At 39.0% G+C, this 18,291-nt stretch overlaps 2 protein-coding genes across 4 annotated transcripts in view; both read left to right on the top strand.

Moving 5' to 3' along the window:
* Nucleotides 1-2,511, top strand: part of LOC145464360 (uncharacterized) — a 10,593-nt gene extending 8,082 nt beyond the window's left edge. Inside the window, exon 7 of the mRNA XM_081448218.1 lies at nt 546-2,511. Within this exon, the coding sequence (XP_081304344.1) occupies nt 546-817 (272 nt within the window). The 3' untranslated portion in view covers nt 818-2,511. The remainder of the gene's footprint in view (nt 1-545) is intronic.
* Nucleotides 2,512-3,775: 1,264 nt separating this feature from the next.
* Nucleotides 3,776-13,790, top strand: LOC145463504 (uncharacterized). 3 transcript variants are annotated; one of them, XM_081447255.1, is made up of 8 exons: nt 3,776-4,258; nt 8,306-8,974; nt 9,530-9,624; nt 9,776-9,935; nt 10,647-10,713; nt 11,159-11,517; nt 12,086-12,251; nt 13,361-13,790. In XM_081447255.1, exons 2-8 carry the CDS (start codon nt 8,363-8,365, stop codon nt 13,528-13,530), a joined length of 1,629 nt encoding a protein of 542 aa, XP_081303381.1. In that variant the 5' UTR covers nt 3,776-4,258; nt 8,306-8,362; the 3' UTR covers nt 13,531-13,790. The 3 variants fall into 3 exon arrangements, with proteins under 3 accessions (XP_081303381.1, XP_081303379.1, XP_081303380.1); XM_081447253.1 differs by lacking the exon at nt 3,776-4,258 and adding an exon at nt 5,789-6,388; XM_081447254.1 differs by lacking the exon at nt 3,776-4,258 and having other exon boundaries at nt 8,188-8,974.
* The last annotated feature ends 4,501 nt before the right edge of the window (nt 13,791-18,291 follow it).

Raw genomic sequence — 18,291 nt, 5'->3', positions numbered from 1 at the left:
ATTCTAAGTATACTGAGTGTGATAACGCGGCTATGCTAGCTGTCTTCTAAATACGTTTGATCACTATAGAGCGTATACCTTTGGCGATACGTGGGTGGGTACAATTTACCCCCATTCCTACCACACACATCTATCTTTACCTCACTGGGATAAGGCGCATAGGGCTTTGGTTTGGGGCCACCTTACTCTTACTGTGCCAGTCATTTGTATTAGAAAGCGTCCTGGCCTGTTTCTTTACTTCTGTTTTGGTTAGTTTCCAGATCTTACAGCAATACATCATAACTTGCTTTAAACAATTGAACTTAAGTCTTCCTGCCAATCTCACTGGTGCGCGAAATTTTTTGCGTCCTGTAGACTATCTATCTAGCTCTACTTAATCTCTGCTTTATGTCCCTCGTCGCCCCACTCCCTTTATCCAACAGTGTTCCTCGGTCCTCCCAATGAACAAATTAAGTCAAGGTCTCATCGGAGGATGGACGCAAAAACCCTATTTGCGAGTAATTATGTTCTGTTTTTTTTTTTTTTTTTTTTTTTTTTTTTGTCAGATCCACACCAGCGTCAGGGCGAATCCGAGATGGGTAACTTAATTCCCCTCAACAAGAAAATGTCCATGATGCAGAATTTTCTGGATTTAGAAGAAAGACTCAAAGACTTAACAACTGATCTACAAAAGTTGAAAGAGGAATTTGCCAGTACTATCGCACACATGGACACAGCCAGAACCCATCGTCAATTCGACGACGAAGTTCCAAACAAGAAAAGTTCATTCTTTAGCTTGTTGAATGGAAAAAGTAATAATACGGAAACTGTACTTTAGCATTCCCAATATTTAGCTATCAATCTAAGTCCGCATTTCCTTTACTGCGGGCTAAACTTTGACTAATAACTAAGTATTCCCTGATTTTTTGCGTGATAGAGAAGGTACTTAATCTGCTGCACTGAAACTGGGTAAACATGGTTCGAATAGCTATTTTTACTTTTTTAGCCTGAAAAATTTACAACATTGACATCCATCACCTCGCCTTTTCAACTGAAGTTGACCGCTTCAGTATAAACCCCAGTTTCTAATATCATCTGAGAGAAACTTTCCTTCGCACGACTAATAAATTCCGATTGACTGTTTTTTGTATCATTTACATCTTAGCGAAAAGTACCCCAGGACTGGGGCAAATGTTCAAAATTTATAGACAAGATTTGGTCGGGTAACATGCCTTCCAAACCAGAAAAAAGGAAGTTATATTCAACTCCCCTTCCATAAATGTATTTTTGAAGTTAACTTGAGTGACTATAGAAGCATATCTTTTGTAACAGTAGATATGCTCTAAAATTGAATCATGTTTACAATATTCAAATATCATTAACGTAACTACTTTATAGTGAAGAAATAGTATATCAGTATCAGTAATACAATGTTAAGCGATATTATAACACAGTAGTGTAATGAACAAGCCAAAAACTTAGCAGTCACTGCCAATCAAGATGTGATCCGGTAACGCGGCTTGACAACAAGTTAGCGTGGAAAAAGGAATAGTGGTGTGGTTAATGTGCCTATGTTAAAAATACATGAGTATGACTTCAGAACGTGAATTTCTGAATATGACTATTAACATAATCAGACTTTAAAACAGTTTCTGCATAAATCTTGCGGCAGCGTTAATGGCAACATTGTTCAAATTTTTAAATGCACTTTTGTTTTATGTACAAAATATATATAAAGGAATTCTTGTCCCTCCGATGGCTTTGCTGTTTGCTGTTTATAAGATAAAATGTTTAAAGTCGTATGGTGACAAAAACTCAGAACGACGCAATCAATAATTATAAATTTGCTGTAAATTTTATTTTAGGCGTATATTGTAAATAAAATGACATTTTAGAATCAATTAGAGTCAAACTTGAAGTTTCCCAATATCAGTGCCTATGTACATTATGAGAGGCACAGCGACCTGATGGATGCTTGAAAAATTGAACGCTGGGCAAAGTGCAAGACATTTTACCCTCATATTACCTTTCTTGCATCCAGTGGCCTAAGAGGGTGTCGATGAACTGTTAGAGCACCTTAACAAAATGCTTGAAGGGAGGGTGCAGCGATGAATTAGCATCCCGTTTTAGAGGGGAACAACACTCCTTCAAACTGTTGCAACAACAAAAACAATACTAACAACATCTTTGGAGCAGTTTTCAACAGAGTGTCGTAACACCAAAACCAAACCATTTACCTACCAATTAGACCACTCAGCTAATCTCAAACCGTAATAAAACCAAACCCAAACCAGTTGCTTACAAATTAGACACTCAGACAATCTCAAATCGTAGTAAAACCAAAACAAACCGAAGTTGTTGTCGGATTACTTTCGACACTCAATCTTCTCATTACAAGCATCGTTACAGTTACAGAATATTTAAATTCAGGACAGGTTGTTCAAATGAGGTGACTAGTGTTGTAATCATTTGTTTTTAATAACACTGGAAACTAAATCTCTAAATGAACCGCTAGGTTTTCGAGTTATAGCCCCCAGCCTTGTTATGTCTACTTGAAGGACAGGAGAGATGAAGGAATAATTTACAGTTTGAGCTACTCTCAGCGTGATGATAAGTTTTTAACTTAGGAAAGCGTTGTTCTAGTCAGGAAAAGATGATCGTCCACTCTTGACTTTAGTCACTTTATTCTGACCCGAACAAAGCTGTGTCAGTCATTTTCTTATATAAAAGAGCCCCTTTAATCCGGCCACCCCGTTAATACGGTAAGATTTTTGTGGCTCGTTGTTGACAGGATTAACGGGGTTAGAAAGAGGTGCAAAATAATTCAGATAGATAGGGGGTTACCATGGTTATTGGACTTTCACTAAACTACTTACTGTTGATCTTCCTATGTTCACGAATATAGGCGAATTCTCTCTCCACATGACCCTTCTGAAGACAACCGCTATTACATGCACTGTCAAACTACATCTAACATAGTACAAAGTACAGTGGATCCCCGCCCTACGGCCACCTCATTATTACGGCCAGTCTTTTTTGTCACGGCGAAACGCCCATACATTTTGTTATAAGAAAACCCCGTTAATAGGGCCACATTCTTAAATCCCGACCTCTATGGGTCTATACAATCCTCTGAAATTTTACCCACGTTAGAACGCCCACTCGAACTAGTTAGCGTTCATCTTTCCATTGTTAGTATTGTATGTACTGATTGAAGTTTCAACTTTTTGAAAATTATACCTGCATTTTGATTGCTGTTAAAGGAACAGTTGTTTAAAAGCGCAATTTTAATTTCTGTCAAGACGTCAGTTAAAATAGCCCTACCCCGTTAATACAACCACCGAAGTAATACGGTCAATATGGCCCATTGGTGACCGTATTAACGGGGTTCCACACATACGGTCCATCTTCCAGAAGGACCCTAGGCCTGTTACAGTGTACGTATGACTTCTGTCAATTCAGTGATTCAGTTGGAAATCAATACGTTGCTGTCAGCTGGCTTGGGTTTCTGAACAATTTTTTCAAAGCAAGTTTTTTTGGATGGACAAGTTGAAGTGTGTTTTCCATCTCTATTTACACAGTTCATACGTAAGTGGCTAGGTAATGTACAATTGCATGGAAGTAAAACCTGTTTATTACTTACGGTAACTGTGCGTGGTGCATATTCTTCCAATACCCTCGCGTGCTCAAGATGTCTTAAATCACTGTGGTCTGCATGTCTAAACTTGCAAGTAGTCATTCAAATTAGTTGTTACGTCTGCCTGTTTTGATTTCGTCGAGTTGCCTAGCGGTTTATGTTAACAGAATATTCAAGTGGATATTGAAGTCGATTTGCATTTGTATGACAAGCGGCTGTTTTTACCAAGATTGTAATCAAGTTTTTTTTTTCAGTATTCATTGTGTTGATTGACCAGGCTTACGAAAGCTATGTTCATTTCTCGCCAGTGGCGCTGTGTTCTCGTTACCTCCTGACGGCTACACATTGTTTCTGGAGCGTTGGAATTTCTTTTTCGTATTTTTCTTTATCTCGAGCGAGCATACATTGGAAGTGCGAACAGGTAATGGCATCTATCAATTCAACAGTCCAGCTGTTTACTGACAGCATTACGTGTTCTAAGATTGTCATGTCTCCGCCTCCTAAAGATCTTATCTCTAAACACTATGTTCTACCCTACTCTATTTGAGTTCGTTCTTCATCTCTCCAATTTTTTTACGCCTTAAATGCGTTTTTCTGCAAATGTTTAGGCTTTCTCGTGGTTTTTCTTACAGAGATTTTGAGGTGAGTGAAACGTTGCATTATTTACGAGCCGACGTTTTTTACAACATTTTAGATTTGTACTAACTGTTATTGCCTCAAAGTTGGTGACCATTCGATTTCTTTGACCGTTTTGTTCGATTTGAAATATTGTATTGGTTGCTTGTTACATTATGACCGATGTTTCTGCATCGGCATAACCAACAAATTTCGACAATATTTTGTCTTACTTGACAGTGATGATATCTTTTGTATATTCCACGGAATATCCCCGGTCTTTCGGTGTTAAGATTTGTTTTCTTTTGTCCATTACTGTTCAAACTCGATCTGTAACATTTAATTAGTGTTCGAGGAAAGGTTTTTTTCCCCTATAATCGTTTTTCTTAGGCAAGGATGATGGCTGTTGGCGTGCTTGATACTTCCAGACCGACGAGTTTGTTTACGTATTCAGCGGGCGCTCAAAATGTTTAATTCTTAGCTTTTTTGCGAAATTAGAGGATTTTTCATTGATTTGCATATACAACATCACTTGTTAGGCGGCATATACACCGTTATCCCTTTAAATGCGAGGTTTTCGTTTTAATATAGTCTTAAGAGTCTGCATTTTAAGTCGTGCGTTTTTTGGTGTTTTGGTGATGGGTGATTTTCCTTTCTTTATGGCCGTTTCTGTATCACCTATTTTAATAATAGTGCGGGTGAACTGCTGCTAAATAAGCTAGGAAAGATATGTTTATATTACGAGCTATCTTTAGCTCTGTGTGATTCAATTAAAACAAGAGGTTTTGAACTGTCAATTTTGGGTTTTCTAATTCCCTTCTGCCTGACGATAAAAGCTTTTTCTGATGTGAAGTATATATGAAATAATTCATACTTGAACTGTGGTGGTAGATGAAAGTGAAGAATGATCATCGCAGTAAATTTTCCAATTCAAGCAATTGGAAAGAAGAGGCCTGAAAAAATCAGGGCTTCAACAGGATTCGAACCCGTGACCACCGCAAATACCGGTGCGATGCTCTACCAACTGAGCTATGAAGCCACACATTGGGAGCGAGGTCAATTAATTTAGTTCATATCTTCCCGTGAAGAGTGAAATGATGTGAAGTGTATATGAAATAATTCATATTTGAACTGCGGTAGTAGATGAAAGTGAAGAATGACCTGGCTCCCAATGTGTGGCTTCATAGTTCAGTTGGTAGAGCATCGCACCGGTATTCGCGGAGGTCACGGGTTCGAATCCCGTTGAAGCCCTGATTTTTTCAGGCTTCTTCTTTCCAGTTGCTTAAATTGGAAAATTTACTGCGATGATCATTCTTCACTTTCAAAAGCTTATTCTGTTTTGCTGAGTAATAAAGTATTTGTAAACAGTGATTTTCAGATGACCATGCATGGCTTTCCTTTGTTTTTAACGAAAAAATAGGATATTGTGGCCTAGGTGAACTGGCGAGAGCTTTGTAAATATTATGATGCCAGAGAACTGGAAAATAATTAAACCAGGTTATGTAAATTAATACGGACAGGGTTATTGATGTTCCAGACAATTTTTTTTCTTGCATGCTAAATACCAGGCTGTTGGTTTGTATCTGTGTTAATAATAATTATAATAAGGTGCCTCGATTGCTTGCGCCAAGACAATAACCTTTTCATTTCCCTGCTGTTTCTCCTTTATCCAGCCACCGCATGATGGAGTAGACTCTTTCCCTTTAATTGCCATCATGGCATTTTACCTCAATTGTAAATTTAAATGACTTCTATGCTAATGATGTGACCTTTTCGACGCCTGTGCCTTTCGAGGAACACCGTCGCCGATCAGCCTACATGTTAGAAAATTTTCAGGCGAAATTTCAAAACACCGCTTCTTCGAATCATCATTTTGACGATCACGAACATAAACTAACAACTTTAAAGGTAATGCATGGCAGGGCAATAAGTGATCCATACCTTATAGAATATTGATGGCATGCGACATCCGTTCTTTAACTTAATGAATAATTGAAGTCTTTTAGAAGGCAGGCAAAGCACAAGTCAGGCTTTATTTTTCCGTTATGAAAGCCGCTAGTTCTAAGAAAATAGAAGTTGCTAAGCCTTTGATAAGCTTTTGTGATCCTTTACAGGAATTTTGCATGATGTAGCAACAGAAACCCCATCATTAACGAGGTATATTTTATTATTCTTTTTTTCCTGTCTACCGATGATTTCGCAAGAAATAATTCTCGATGATTTCAATTAATTGCCGTAAGCTTTACGTCAACTTTGTCGTTATAAGCCTCCCTCAACGACAGGGAGACTCCGTTGCGATGTATTTGTAGAAAACAACCGTCCTTGGTCCATGGTCTGGAAAAATACTGGAGGGGGGAAGTCCGTAGGCGTTTGTTTTTCCTGTTGTGAGTGCGAGAACGAAGAACTGCATATATTGGCCCTAGGAACGACTTGCGTGTCGTTCGGTGGTTGGAAAAACTATTCCTAAAAATATCTACCACGACATTGCTTGTTATCGTTATAACATGGGTGCATTCAGTTACATTTGCCCGAGTGCATCCTTTTACAAGCCTTTTGTCTATGGCATGGCAGAGTAATTCGGTGCCTATTATTCAATCATGTATTCAAGAAATCATCGACCTCGTATAGCTACTTAATCTCATATGAAATTGTCGGCAATGCTCTTAGCCGCTCCATTTCTTTGGATCAGTTTGATGACCAAGAAACCAGTGCTGACCTGTCTACCACTATCTTAAAAATATAAAAAATAAGAAAGTAAAACGTAGGTCTCGGACACAAATGGATAAAACGTCTCTTAGGTATCTACAGTGTATATAATCCTATGCAAGTATTTTTTCAGTAAGTTGGTCAACCCGTCCTTCATGGTACACATTAGAAGTTTCTAAAAGATGGGACAATGGCCGAGGTATAATAGGAACACGAGCCGCAGGCGAGTGTTTCCACAGCTTTTTCGAGTCCTTCTTAACTTTCTAGAGTGTTTCTGTAACCCGATAGAAACACGGAGAACATGTTTTCTATTTCTTTTAGAAAACACCGCTAGGAACAAAAATGAAAACAACTTGTTAACTTTGATTATAAAAAGGTAAATTCACTCTGCTCGCGTCATCATTACGTCAACAGCTCGTGCTAGTTCTGTGTTTCTATCGAGTTTTAGTAGAATTTTACTAGTATACCAATGCAAATGCTGTAATCTGATCGGCTGAGCCATTGAACACTATCAGCCATTAGTGTGCAGTGGCTGGAGGTCGTCAAGGAAATGGCGACGTTTTTCCGAAGTTTTGGAGGAAAATTTTGATGCAAATAGACAATTAAAATCCCGAGAAGTCTAAACGAAGGACATTTACGGTTTCTTGACTTTTAAAAAAGTTAAAATTATTGAAAAAACTGATGCGCGCGCACACAACTTCAATTTTAAATGACAAGTCAATCCAAGCGACTTTTTTCTGATGCAACGTTTAATAATACGTCAAGAAATAATTGGAAACCGTTATTTGAAATAAAATTCTAGTAAGAAACCTACTAAAACAATTAGCTTATTCGCTCTCGATTTCTATGAGGTGATAGTTGATGAGGCCGAAGGCCGAATCAACTATCACCTCACAGAAATCTCGAGCTCATAATCTAATTGTTAAATAGTAACACGATTTTTAACCAATCAGCGCACGAATTTTCTTAGGACTAAGGATATCGATTTCAGAGACCTCTCATTGCAGGCGTGTCCCACGACCTGGCAGCTCGCAACTATGACACTCGTACGACTTGCCTCATCGCTGACGAACGCCTGACTATGACCCTGTTACTTTTTACATTAGGCTCAAAGTCAAAAGTCTAGCTTGCCCCTTTTCCTAATCATAAATGTTTTGTAAGCAATTTTCTTTAATTTACAGTTGTCAAAGAACACTGCGGGATTGTTAACTTGGTCAAAGTAGAGCGACCACGGTTTATTTGCAGTCTTGATCTATCAGTTAACCGTCGACGCCAAATCGTTAACTGTGTTTACAGTACAGTTGATACGAAGCTCATCATATCTTCCATGAATACTTTCCTATTATTGATCAAATTTCCTCCTTTCAGATTGGAATTTAAACAGCTGAATTCGGATCCTTCTCGCTAGAAACCTCAGCATTCAGAATGAATAGTGTTACTTTAGTCTTAGTGATCGGCTTCTTGGTTGGCTCCGAGTTATGGCTCGTCCAAAGTGAAAATCTTCAGACTGATACAACTCACCAATCCCGAGTTGCTCGCCAAGCCCTTGGAACAAGGTCACATGCTCAAACTCGTCATGCCCGTCAATCTCATCTGCCCAGCTTTGGGTACACCATCGCTCTGCTAGACTTTCCACCTTACATCATTAACACAAGCTCAACTGGAGGCTTTATGTGCGATAAAATACGTTGGTTTGTAAATAAGGAGTGCTTTGATGAAGACAAACCTAAGGATCATGTATGCAACATGGAGCGCAGACTTGTTCAAAATTCGGACGAGATGGTGGAGCTGATCAAAAACAAGAGCGTAGATTTTGCTTTTCCCATTCAAGCGGACGCCAAGGCAGCCCTTAAGGAAGAAGCCAATGTGACGCTCATCCGAGGATTTGTATCACCTGGGTGTTCACTGATTGTGAACACAAAACAGTGTGAGGAAGGGTCGCGGGCACAGTTACTGACTTCTATTACGTCACAATGGCCGATCCTAGCTTGTATTATACTGTTATCGGGGATTTCTGGAGTTGTTATCTGGCTGTTGGTAAGGAATTAATTAGAACATGAATTTATTTACAAACTCTGTATGTCACAAGTCTCAGTTTTTTGATGGGAGCTTAAACTTAAGCAGTAGAGCACTTTTTCTGTGTTTACATAGCCCCATCCAAACACGAGGGGGTTTGAAGAATTCGAGACAGTTATGCAAACCCTCGAGTGCGTCTCGGGTTTGCATAACTTTCGAGAATTTCACTCGAGAATTTCACGCGGGGGTTGGGAAAATTCTTGAAAGTTATGCAAACCCTCGATTGCGTCTTGGGTTTGTATACCTGTCTCGAATTCTCCAAACCCCCTCGTGTTTAGATGAGGCTATGTTAACGCAAAAAAAGTGCTCCATTGCTTTTATAAAATAATTCTCAAAAATAGGCGCAAATCTAAAACGTCACAACCGTGTCTACATACTCTCATCAAAACACACCTAACCGCCAGTAGTATTTCAGTTATTTTACAGTTTCTAATAGCAATCAATTGCGGTCAATAAGGAATGTTTGAGTTTGAGTTGAGTGATAAAGTTACGTGTTTGTGTTGATTTTTAACGCAGGAACACAGAACAAACAAAAGACAGTTTCCACCCTCGTTTACAGCCGGCTCACCTGAGGGGTTTTGGTGGGCTGTGGTCTCACTTACGACAGTAGGGTAATTTATCTTCTCACTTCTGCTTGTATTGTCTCTTTTATTCCTTATAACGACTTTACGTTTCCGCATTGAAGTTTATTGGGTTAGAGTTGTCTCACCGTATATCCAGAATTAAGACCCAGAAGAAATCATAAACACTTTTATCTAATAGGTACGGTGACAAAATCCCAAAGTCCTCCCTCGGACGCTTGTTTGGTGTAATCTGGATCTTTGTGGGAGCGATCATGCTGTCAATGTTCACTGCTATGGCTACGAATGCCATGAATACAGCTCTTGATGGCACAATATGCAAAGATATTGATGGTAAAGAGGTGGGTGTTACAAAATCACAAGAATAATCTTGATATCACAGTCAAACCAAATTTCAATAGAAGAACTATACTTTTTTTTACCATGGCTATTTAGTCACGCACGTCTTAGTTTACTTAGCTATAGTTGTCATTGTATATCGCTTTCAATATATCAATTTATTAAACGGCTAGGTCCGCGAGCAGGCAAGATGAATCAAATCAGTCCTGCGCTGTGATTGGCTACCCGAGCGGGTAAGATGGAGCTATCTTGCCCGGTCGGGACTACCCGCCGTGTCCCGCAAGAAAAATTTCTCCGAAAGGCATATAATAAATTCCTTATTGACCAAGCTTGTTCGGTCAAGATGGCTTGGTATTGGCCTCGTTCTTTTTTTGCGAGTTTATGGACCTCCACTCCGTCTCGGTCCATAAACACGCAAAAAAAAACAAAAACAAAAAAAAGAACTTGATCATGACCAATATCCAGCCATCTTGACCTCACACTTGGTCAATAAGCCATATATCTGTAGTTGGATAGTAACTATCGTTTCATATGCTATCACACTGACGACTGTTACGTATTCATTTCTCTTCACCTTGGTCGCCTTTAAAAAAGAACGTGGAATAAACTAGAAATTTTTTAGTGCTCCTGCAGGTATTCGTGGAACTTTTGAGTTCGGAGTTAGTGAGGATGTAAAAAATACTTTCCAATTCTAGTACTTTTTTACTTTCTAGGTGGGTGTGTTCATGGAGAATACCGAAACACAAATAGTTGCAAGGGAATTCAATGCAAAGATTGTCAGTAAGTAAAGAGTCAAGTGAAGTGATTTCATTGCAAAGTGTTGTTGCCGATTTCATGGTGTCATATCTTATGGGCCGGCATAAGAGTGCAGACCACGGATTTGATTTTTACAATATCTCTAATGGGTGTCCCGCAAATTGGCTGGAGATAATTGCGCCAAGACATAAATTTAACTTTGTTCGCTTAAATTCGTCCAAGCTTGTTGAAAATTTCGACCCAAATGTCTTAACTGACAAATAACAACTCTTCTTTTTTTTTTTTTTTTGCGGTTTTTCGGAAACGACAAGATACCAGGTTTTTCAAATTATCTTGCTTTACATTGCAGGTTATGTCGTGTTTATGGTCTGTACTCTCATTGGCCTTAGCTCCAGCAAATGAGCCTATGAAAACTCTCTTAATTGTTGCCAAAATAACGAATTTCGTCTTAAATTATTTGAATCCATAGGGTTTAGCAACTTAGAAGAAATGCAGTGGAATCTAAGTGAGGGAGTTATTGGAAGAGTTCTTGTGGACCGGAACACAGCATTTCACTTCCTGGATAAGTCTGGCTTGAAAAGAAACAGACAAATTCGACTTATTCGCTATATTGAATATCCAATGTATTATTACCTAGCACATGTGAGCAAAGGAGTATTACCAAACCCTTCGCTGTCACCAAATGGCAAGAACAACTCCGATACAGAGCTTGTGCAAAGGAAAAAAAAGATAGCGGAATGTGGTCCAAAGTTGAAAGACGCTTCTACGGAACTGGTTTCGGCGAGCAAAGAAACTGCAAGAAACCAGCTTATACCCGCCGAACTACAGGTAAATTATTTTATGAATGCTGAACTGACCAACGCAAAATCACATTATTTGATTTCCCACGTAACACTACTATGATTTGAAATCCCGCTAATTAAACTTGATTACATGTGGGAAGAGAACTCATGAGATTGTGTATATCTCTGTACCAAAGAATTTTAATAGTCAATAAAGAATTAAGTGCAATATTAGTCCGTTAAATGTTTGCTAAACATTTGATCGAGACGCTTTTTTGGATTTCTGTAGTGCTATGTAACCGATGTCTTTCTAAGGATATAGATCGATCGATTTTTCGGTCGGTCAGTCAGTCAAACAGCCAGCCCGGCAGTCTGCCAGTCATTCGGTCAGTTAGTCATTCGGCCAGTCAGTCCGACAGACAGACAGACAGTCAGTCAGTCAATTAATCAACCAAGTACTTATTTCATCACATGAAAGAACTTTGTAGTGTAGGAGGTGACAAGAAGCCAAAATATAAGCCAAAGAGAGATTTGCTTGTTTTTTTATGTAAACACTAAAGATAACTCATATAACTACTAACAACTCTTAAAGGTTATCTGTTAACTCTCTTTAGACCGCAGACTTGTCGGATCAAATGGAGGGATTATTTTCCACTGGATCTCAAATGACTCGGTTGATCTTGTACGGTCTTCTCGCAGTATTTCTCGCATTGGTTGTTATCGGTATTACGTGGGAAGTCTACAGAAAGTGCACTGCCACTGTACCGAGAATGCGAAAAGGTAAACTGACCCACATACCTCAAAGAATTCACGCTATGTTGCTATAAGTACCACCCTTTTACAATTAATAAGTAGTATTAAATAAGCCGGAAAGGAACAAGAAAAGCAAGGACTGCAGACAATGAAGACGAATTACAAAATATATACTTGACAAAGTAAGGCTAATTTATTGAACATACATCATCCGTGACATAGCTGGTTTGAGGTGGCTAAAAACAGTTTCCAGCACTTTCCAAGACTGTTGCTATGGTAACCTATTGTGCCACGAAAATCATAAAAACGTGTTTACCAATGCTTGGGAAATTTTTTTATGCCATGATTGTGGCATCGACTGGTACAGAGTGGTTATAATGACCCATCAAAATTTAAGTCTTTTTTAACGCTTTTACTAACTTACAAACATCACATACAACACGTGAAAAAACCAACTTACTAAATACTTTGCATTACGTTACTTGCTTACTTACAATACGCAATAATTACTTATTTGCGAACATCGATACACTGTAATTACTTAGTTACAGAAAAAAAAAATTAAATCTTGGAAAGGTCTGGAAGTTGTTTCGAGCCACCTTAATTATTTGCACTGTCTCAAAATTCTTTAGTTCACCAAAAGACTCTTTTTGTTCATTCATTCATTCATTTATTCATTTATTTATTCATTTATTCAAAAACCCGACATTTGGAATTGCTAAAAATCGCAGAACTATTTGACAATTATAATTATCATGAGCTCGAGATTTCTATCGCGTGATAGTTGACGAGGGCGCAGCCCTCGTCAACTATCGGGCATAGAAATCTCGAGCGAATAACTGTTTCAGTATAAATCTACTAGTCGTTCAAAGCTTTATCTAAAATACTTCGGAAACGCCAATAAGCGCCCGTTATTTTGTTAACAAGGGTACACTGCTACGCTACTCACTATCTATCACAGAAAAGATAGTGAGAAGCGTAGCCAATCAGAGAACAGCATTCGTGATAGAACGCTAGTAGATTTATACTAAAGCAGGATAGTATTGGCATACGCAAACTTTCAAGGTCGATCGTACCGTCTGTGATGTTCAAAAAATGAAGCTCAAAATGTTCTTGTTATCTTTAATTTCTTATAGATATGCACCAGCGTCCAGGTGAGCCCGAGGACAACTGTAACATCACTCCCCTTAACAGAAAGATGTACGTGGTACACGAGTTACTAAATTTGGAGGAAAGGCTCAAAGGCTTAACGACCGATCTACAAAATTTGAAAGAAGAATTTGCGAAGACTATTGCTAATCAGTAGCTGGCTTTTATGAACGATACAACTGCACCATAAATAGATGAGAAAAGTAGAAAACAATGGCGCCAAATGCAGTGTTTTCTTTCACTGTAAATATGCTAGGAAGCCCGTAGTGATGTCAGCAGGTTTCGACTCTTGTTCCAGTGTTGTCAAAAAAAAAAAAAATTAAGTTGTATATAATGACATAAGTTACAATTCTTAAAAAGTTTATGCATAAAATATATTGAAAATAAAATGCCAATAAAATAAAATGCCAAGAAAATGCCAAGAAAATTCCACTTTAGTTTAATTTTTGTCTTTGATATTATTTATTAACGTTTCTTGGCGGGGGAGGTCTTGCAACTGAAAGGTCTAGTCTTGTAAGGAATACTTTCAACAGTTCCCCGTCAATTGATGGCAGCGATAGCAATATTTTTGCCGTCAAACAAATCTTATATCGTTTGTAAACACTAAATGAATACTGAATACGTACAGCTATAATAACTCCAGTCTCGAAGCTAGTTTATTCTTTTGCCAGAAATAAACTGAAGCTCGTTTTCTGTTCGCCCGATATATATCAAAACAAGTTTAATTCTCGTTGACTTCCTCACCGCCTTTTTTTTCTGTACCAGAAACAAGGCCACTATGTTAATCGCACTTGGCATATGCATTGGCACAGCTATAACCACCACCACTATCTATCTCTGTGCCATTTACCACAAATGTCGCCGTACCAAACGATGAAATCTGGAAAGAAGACGTTTTCCAGCCAAAACATGCTGGAGCAGTGTTCAGCTTGCGCCAAGGGATTAATAGGAAAAAAATTTAAAAGTCCAGTTAGTTATTGCCATTCCGAAACCCGTACTGACAAAAGCTGTGCAATAAAAGCTGTGTTTTCGTTTTACAAGGTCTAACAACAAGAATGTGAGACTGAGGTTTCTATATAAACAATAACCTCCATTTGGCGCGAAAGTATGCTCTGATATTTGGCCCGGACATTGTCTGTTCCGAGGAGCGACCAGCGAAAACTGTGAGCTTAAAGAAACAGATAATGTCCAAGAACAAAAATCTGAGCAAATTTTCGCGTCAAATGGAGGACATTGTGTGTATTATCCTTCAAATACTTTTCGTAACACGCGCAGTTTTGAAAATTGGGGAATATCGCTTGGATATTCTCCAGTATTGACATGCGAGCGAAAATAATTGATGGATTATAAGATCGAATAGTCTTCGAAGCCCAGCCGAGTGAGCTCTCGCTCATAGAAAACTAGGACTAATAAACTTATTGTTTAGTAGACTCTCTAAAAGATCACAGTCCATGCATGCAAATTAAATTCATTTTATTAGCCAAAAGTAAAAGATCATTTTTCTATATAGGAGCAACGTACGAGCGATTTTCCTTTAACTGCAAATAGCCATGAAAGAACCAGTAGAATACTCTGAGTGTCTAGCAAATCGTTGTCCTGTTTATGGTAATTAGCTCTTGATAATAGAAAATGTAACACGATAAGTTAAGAAGTCTACATTATGCATGTTACTCAAGCTTACTCTTGGTCTGTAGTGTCTGGGCAGTCTGCATTATATTTGACCTCCGATCTGCAGTTTGCAGTCTGCGTTTGTCACTGACCGATTTGTTGTCTAGCGAATTAAAAGCCAAAACTTCAATTTATTCTGTTGCCAAAAATGGAAATGATCTGAAGAAAGTCAGTTAAGTAAGTTAAATGCAGCTAGCTGAAGCAAAAAGAATCCGTCCGCGTTCTTCCCCAAGTCCAATCCCGATTTTCCAAAGGCCTGGTTACTAGTCAATCCAACATGGTGGCTGCTGTAACAAATTGTGGAAAATGCTTCTGTCGGAAGGAAAGTCCCAGGGGTCTATACCGGCTGTAGATGAGAGTAGGAAATGAAAGGTAAAAAAGCGTAGGGAATGCATTAGAATATCTAAACGAAAAGTAAGGGAAAAGGAGAATTAGCTGCGCTATCGTTTCCAACGAAGCGTCGTTCATGGCATGGGGGAGGACGTTTATTCGGGGTCGACTGCCCAAAATGCCAGCCAGCGAGTCATGTAAGCCAACATGCCAGGCATTCCGGTCATAGATAACAGTCTGGTTAGTCTAAATATTCCCCAATTCCTCTCCCCCGCCCCCCCTTCCAAAAAGGGAAAAAATGTTAGCTTTCAGTCCAGGGGCGGGGGCGGGGGGGGGGGGGGTCTTCGAAAAAAAGATTGGGGATGCTCGTCGGCTCGAGCTTTATTTGCACACTAAAAGATACAACTTAAAACGACATAGGCTTGATTACCAGCTGCAGCTACTGTTCAAGAAAGGAGTCTGCGCTGGTAGACCGGACTGGAAAGACCCAGCAGAAATCGAGCATAAAAACAAAAATAGGAGGGTTTCTTCCATTATTATTTCTTTGAGTGCACCCTTAGAGATACTCTGAGAGCTGAAAATAGTGATGTTTTGTCATTAACACCTTAAGTGAGACTGGAATCTTTGATTTTATAACCCTAAGCAAGACGATGAGCATCCCTGATGAGATTCTCCCCTCCCCGCCCCCCCCCCCATGCTTGCAGTTAACCTCAGAGGGATTCATTACTCGTGCCACTTAAAACGTCACTTAAAGAACTGAATTGAAATTGATTAACAGGTGCAGAACAGGAAGCCAGCAAGAGTATCAGTAAAGACATGGCGAAACACAAAGCTCCACATGGCTCTACACGCAACAGAGGGTCTAGACAATACTGCTTTCATCTCTGATGATGGGGATCATGAAGATCAAGCAGTAATTAATCTCATAGTTTAAGATAAAGAACAGTTCATAGAGCATAGCTTTAAGGTGACCTCCCAGATGGTGGAAGAGAGAGTGAAGGTCATGAAAAACTTTCTTCTGGAGATAGCAGGCATTCCACTATCAGAGGATACACATCTTCCTTACTTGAGTGTCACCAAGCATGGAATATGTTATTTGGGCAACACCAGAAGCATAATCTACAAGAACCTGGAAACCTACAAATTGGGCGCTGACAAATTTTCCTATGATGTCTTCCCAGATGTGATGTGTCACTCGGGAAACCTTTTCAAAGCAAAGCCAAAAACAAGAAAAGGCTTTGACCCACTAATGGCATGTGTAGATACTTTTTTTAACAAGGTAGCTGTGCTAGAAAATGGCCAGTAGCCTTTTTGATTTTTCTATACATTTGTCTAAGAAAAGTTAGGCCACTTTGCAAGTTCATGCAAATAAATTTTTAGGCAAATGTCTGAAAAACTTAAAATGCTTCAGGATACAGCCATATCCCTAAACTTTGGTTAATGCAATCCTTTGCGTAGTATCTTAACTTTGCAATTCATAAATTGTTCATTACTCAATTTTTAGGATAAATATTTACCATCCAATTCCCATATAATCACTGTAATTTATTGTTTATGATGCATGTTACCTACCCATCAAGATATCCATAATTGAAATAAAAGCAAAACAATTAACCAATGTCTTCACCATCTTATACTGCAGTGGGTTATGAGGTGCGGTACCTGATTGGTTTGCCAGATGAAGCGTGGATGAAGCAGTCTGAGCTCATACCCTTGACAGGGTCAATTTACTGTGTCGTAAGACACCTATGGCTAACTCTCACAGTGCCTCTCTCCACTCAGATGTATAATTGAATACTTACCAATTAAAAGATAGGAGTAACTTTGTTATAGACTAGCTTCCCATCTAGGAAGCAGTGGAAATACTCCTGGTCATTTTATGCCACAGAAACATGAGCTCGTGTGGAATGGACCACTTGGCCCGCCGGTGTAGACTTTACCTAATTGTCTTTTTTATTCGCTTTTTGAATAATTTGTGAAATCTCAGATTAAGTTGCATGAATGATCATTTTAAATTTTTACCATTTGTTTTTCAGGTTTTCTTTTTACATTTCTCTGATGTGGTAGTAATGATTCTGGTTGATGGAATGACTGACATTCCACAGACTGTTGAAGATGGTTGAAAATGTGACAGACATCACAGACTTAATTGATTTCACTGACTGTTGATGGTGTGACTTACTTCATGCAAAAATGTCTGATTATGTGACTGACGTGAAAACAGACGGTTAATGCCGTGACTGACATTCAAGACGTTTGTGACCCTCAGGTGGTAGATATTGTAACTGCCATGACATACAGATTAATGATTGCGTTACTGGCTCAAACCCTTTGTTTATGGCGTTACTGGTCTGCCACTCAGATTTCTGATGACATGATAGGCATCACTCACAGGACTGACATCCAACCTAGGCAGTTGATAATGTGGCTGATGTCACAGCTATCATCACAAACTTGTTAGCATGGTTAAGATGTGTTCTTAGCGTGACAAACATCACACAGAGATTGTTCAGGGCATGACTGACGTCACGCACTGACGATAATTAGACTAGAATAGGACCAAAACGGTTCTTTGTTCCTTTGTCTGAAAAGAACGCTTGGTCTAAAATACTCCTGTACTTACCAGTTTTTTTTTTATTATTATTTTCTAATAAATTTTGGGCAGATTAAATAAAAAAAATAGTGTTATTTACTGTATGCCATTCACTTGTAAGTTTATCTGATATTTTTCACGCACGCTGGTTCTCTTTGGTTTTCTGTCCTAAGATTAGACGGAAGCGGAAAGAACGCGCTGGAGCAAAATGGCCTCGCACGCAAATGCGGCCACGCGCGGCTATGTGTCATCTCGCACGTACTTTCACGTCATACTCAACGGACTGAAAACCAAGAGGCTGCTGGTGGTCTATTTTGGTGTCAGAAG

Source organism: Orbicella franksi, chromosome 12 (assembly GCF_964199315.1).
Source record: "Orbicella franksi chromosome 12, jaOrbFran1.1, whole genome shotgun sequence".
NCBI classification, from domain to species: Eukaryota; Metazoa; Cnidaria; class Anthozoa; order Scleractinia; family Merulinidae; genus Orbicella; species Orbicella franksi.
This window is presented reverse-complemented; position numbering and strand designations above follow the sequence as displayed.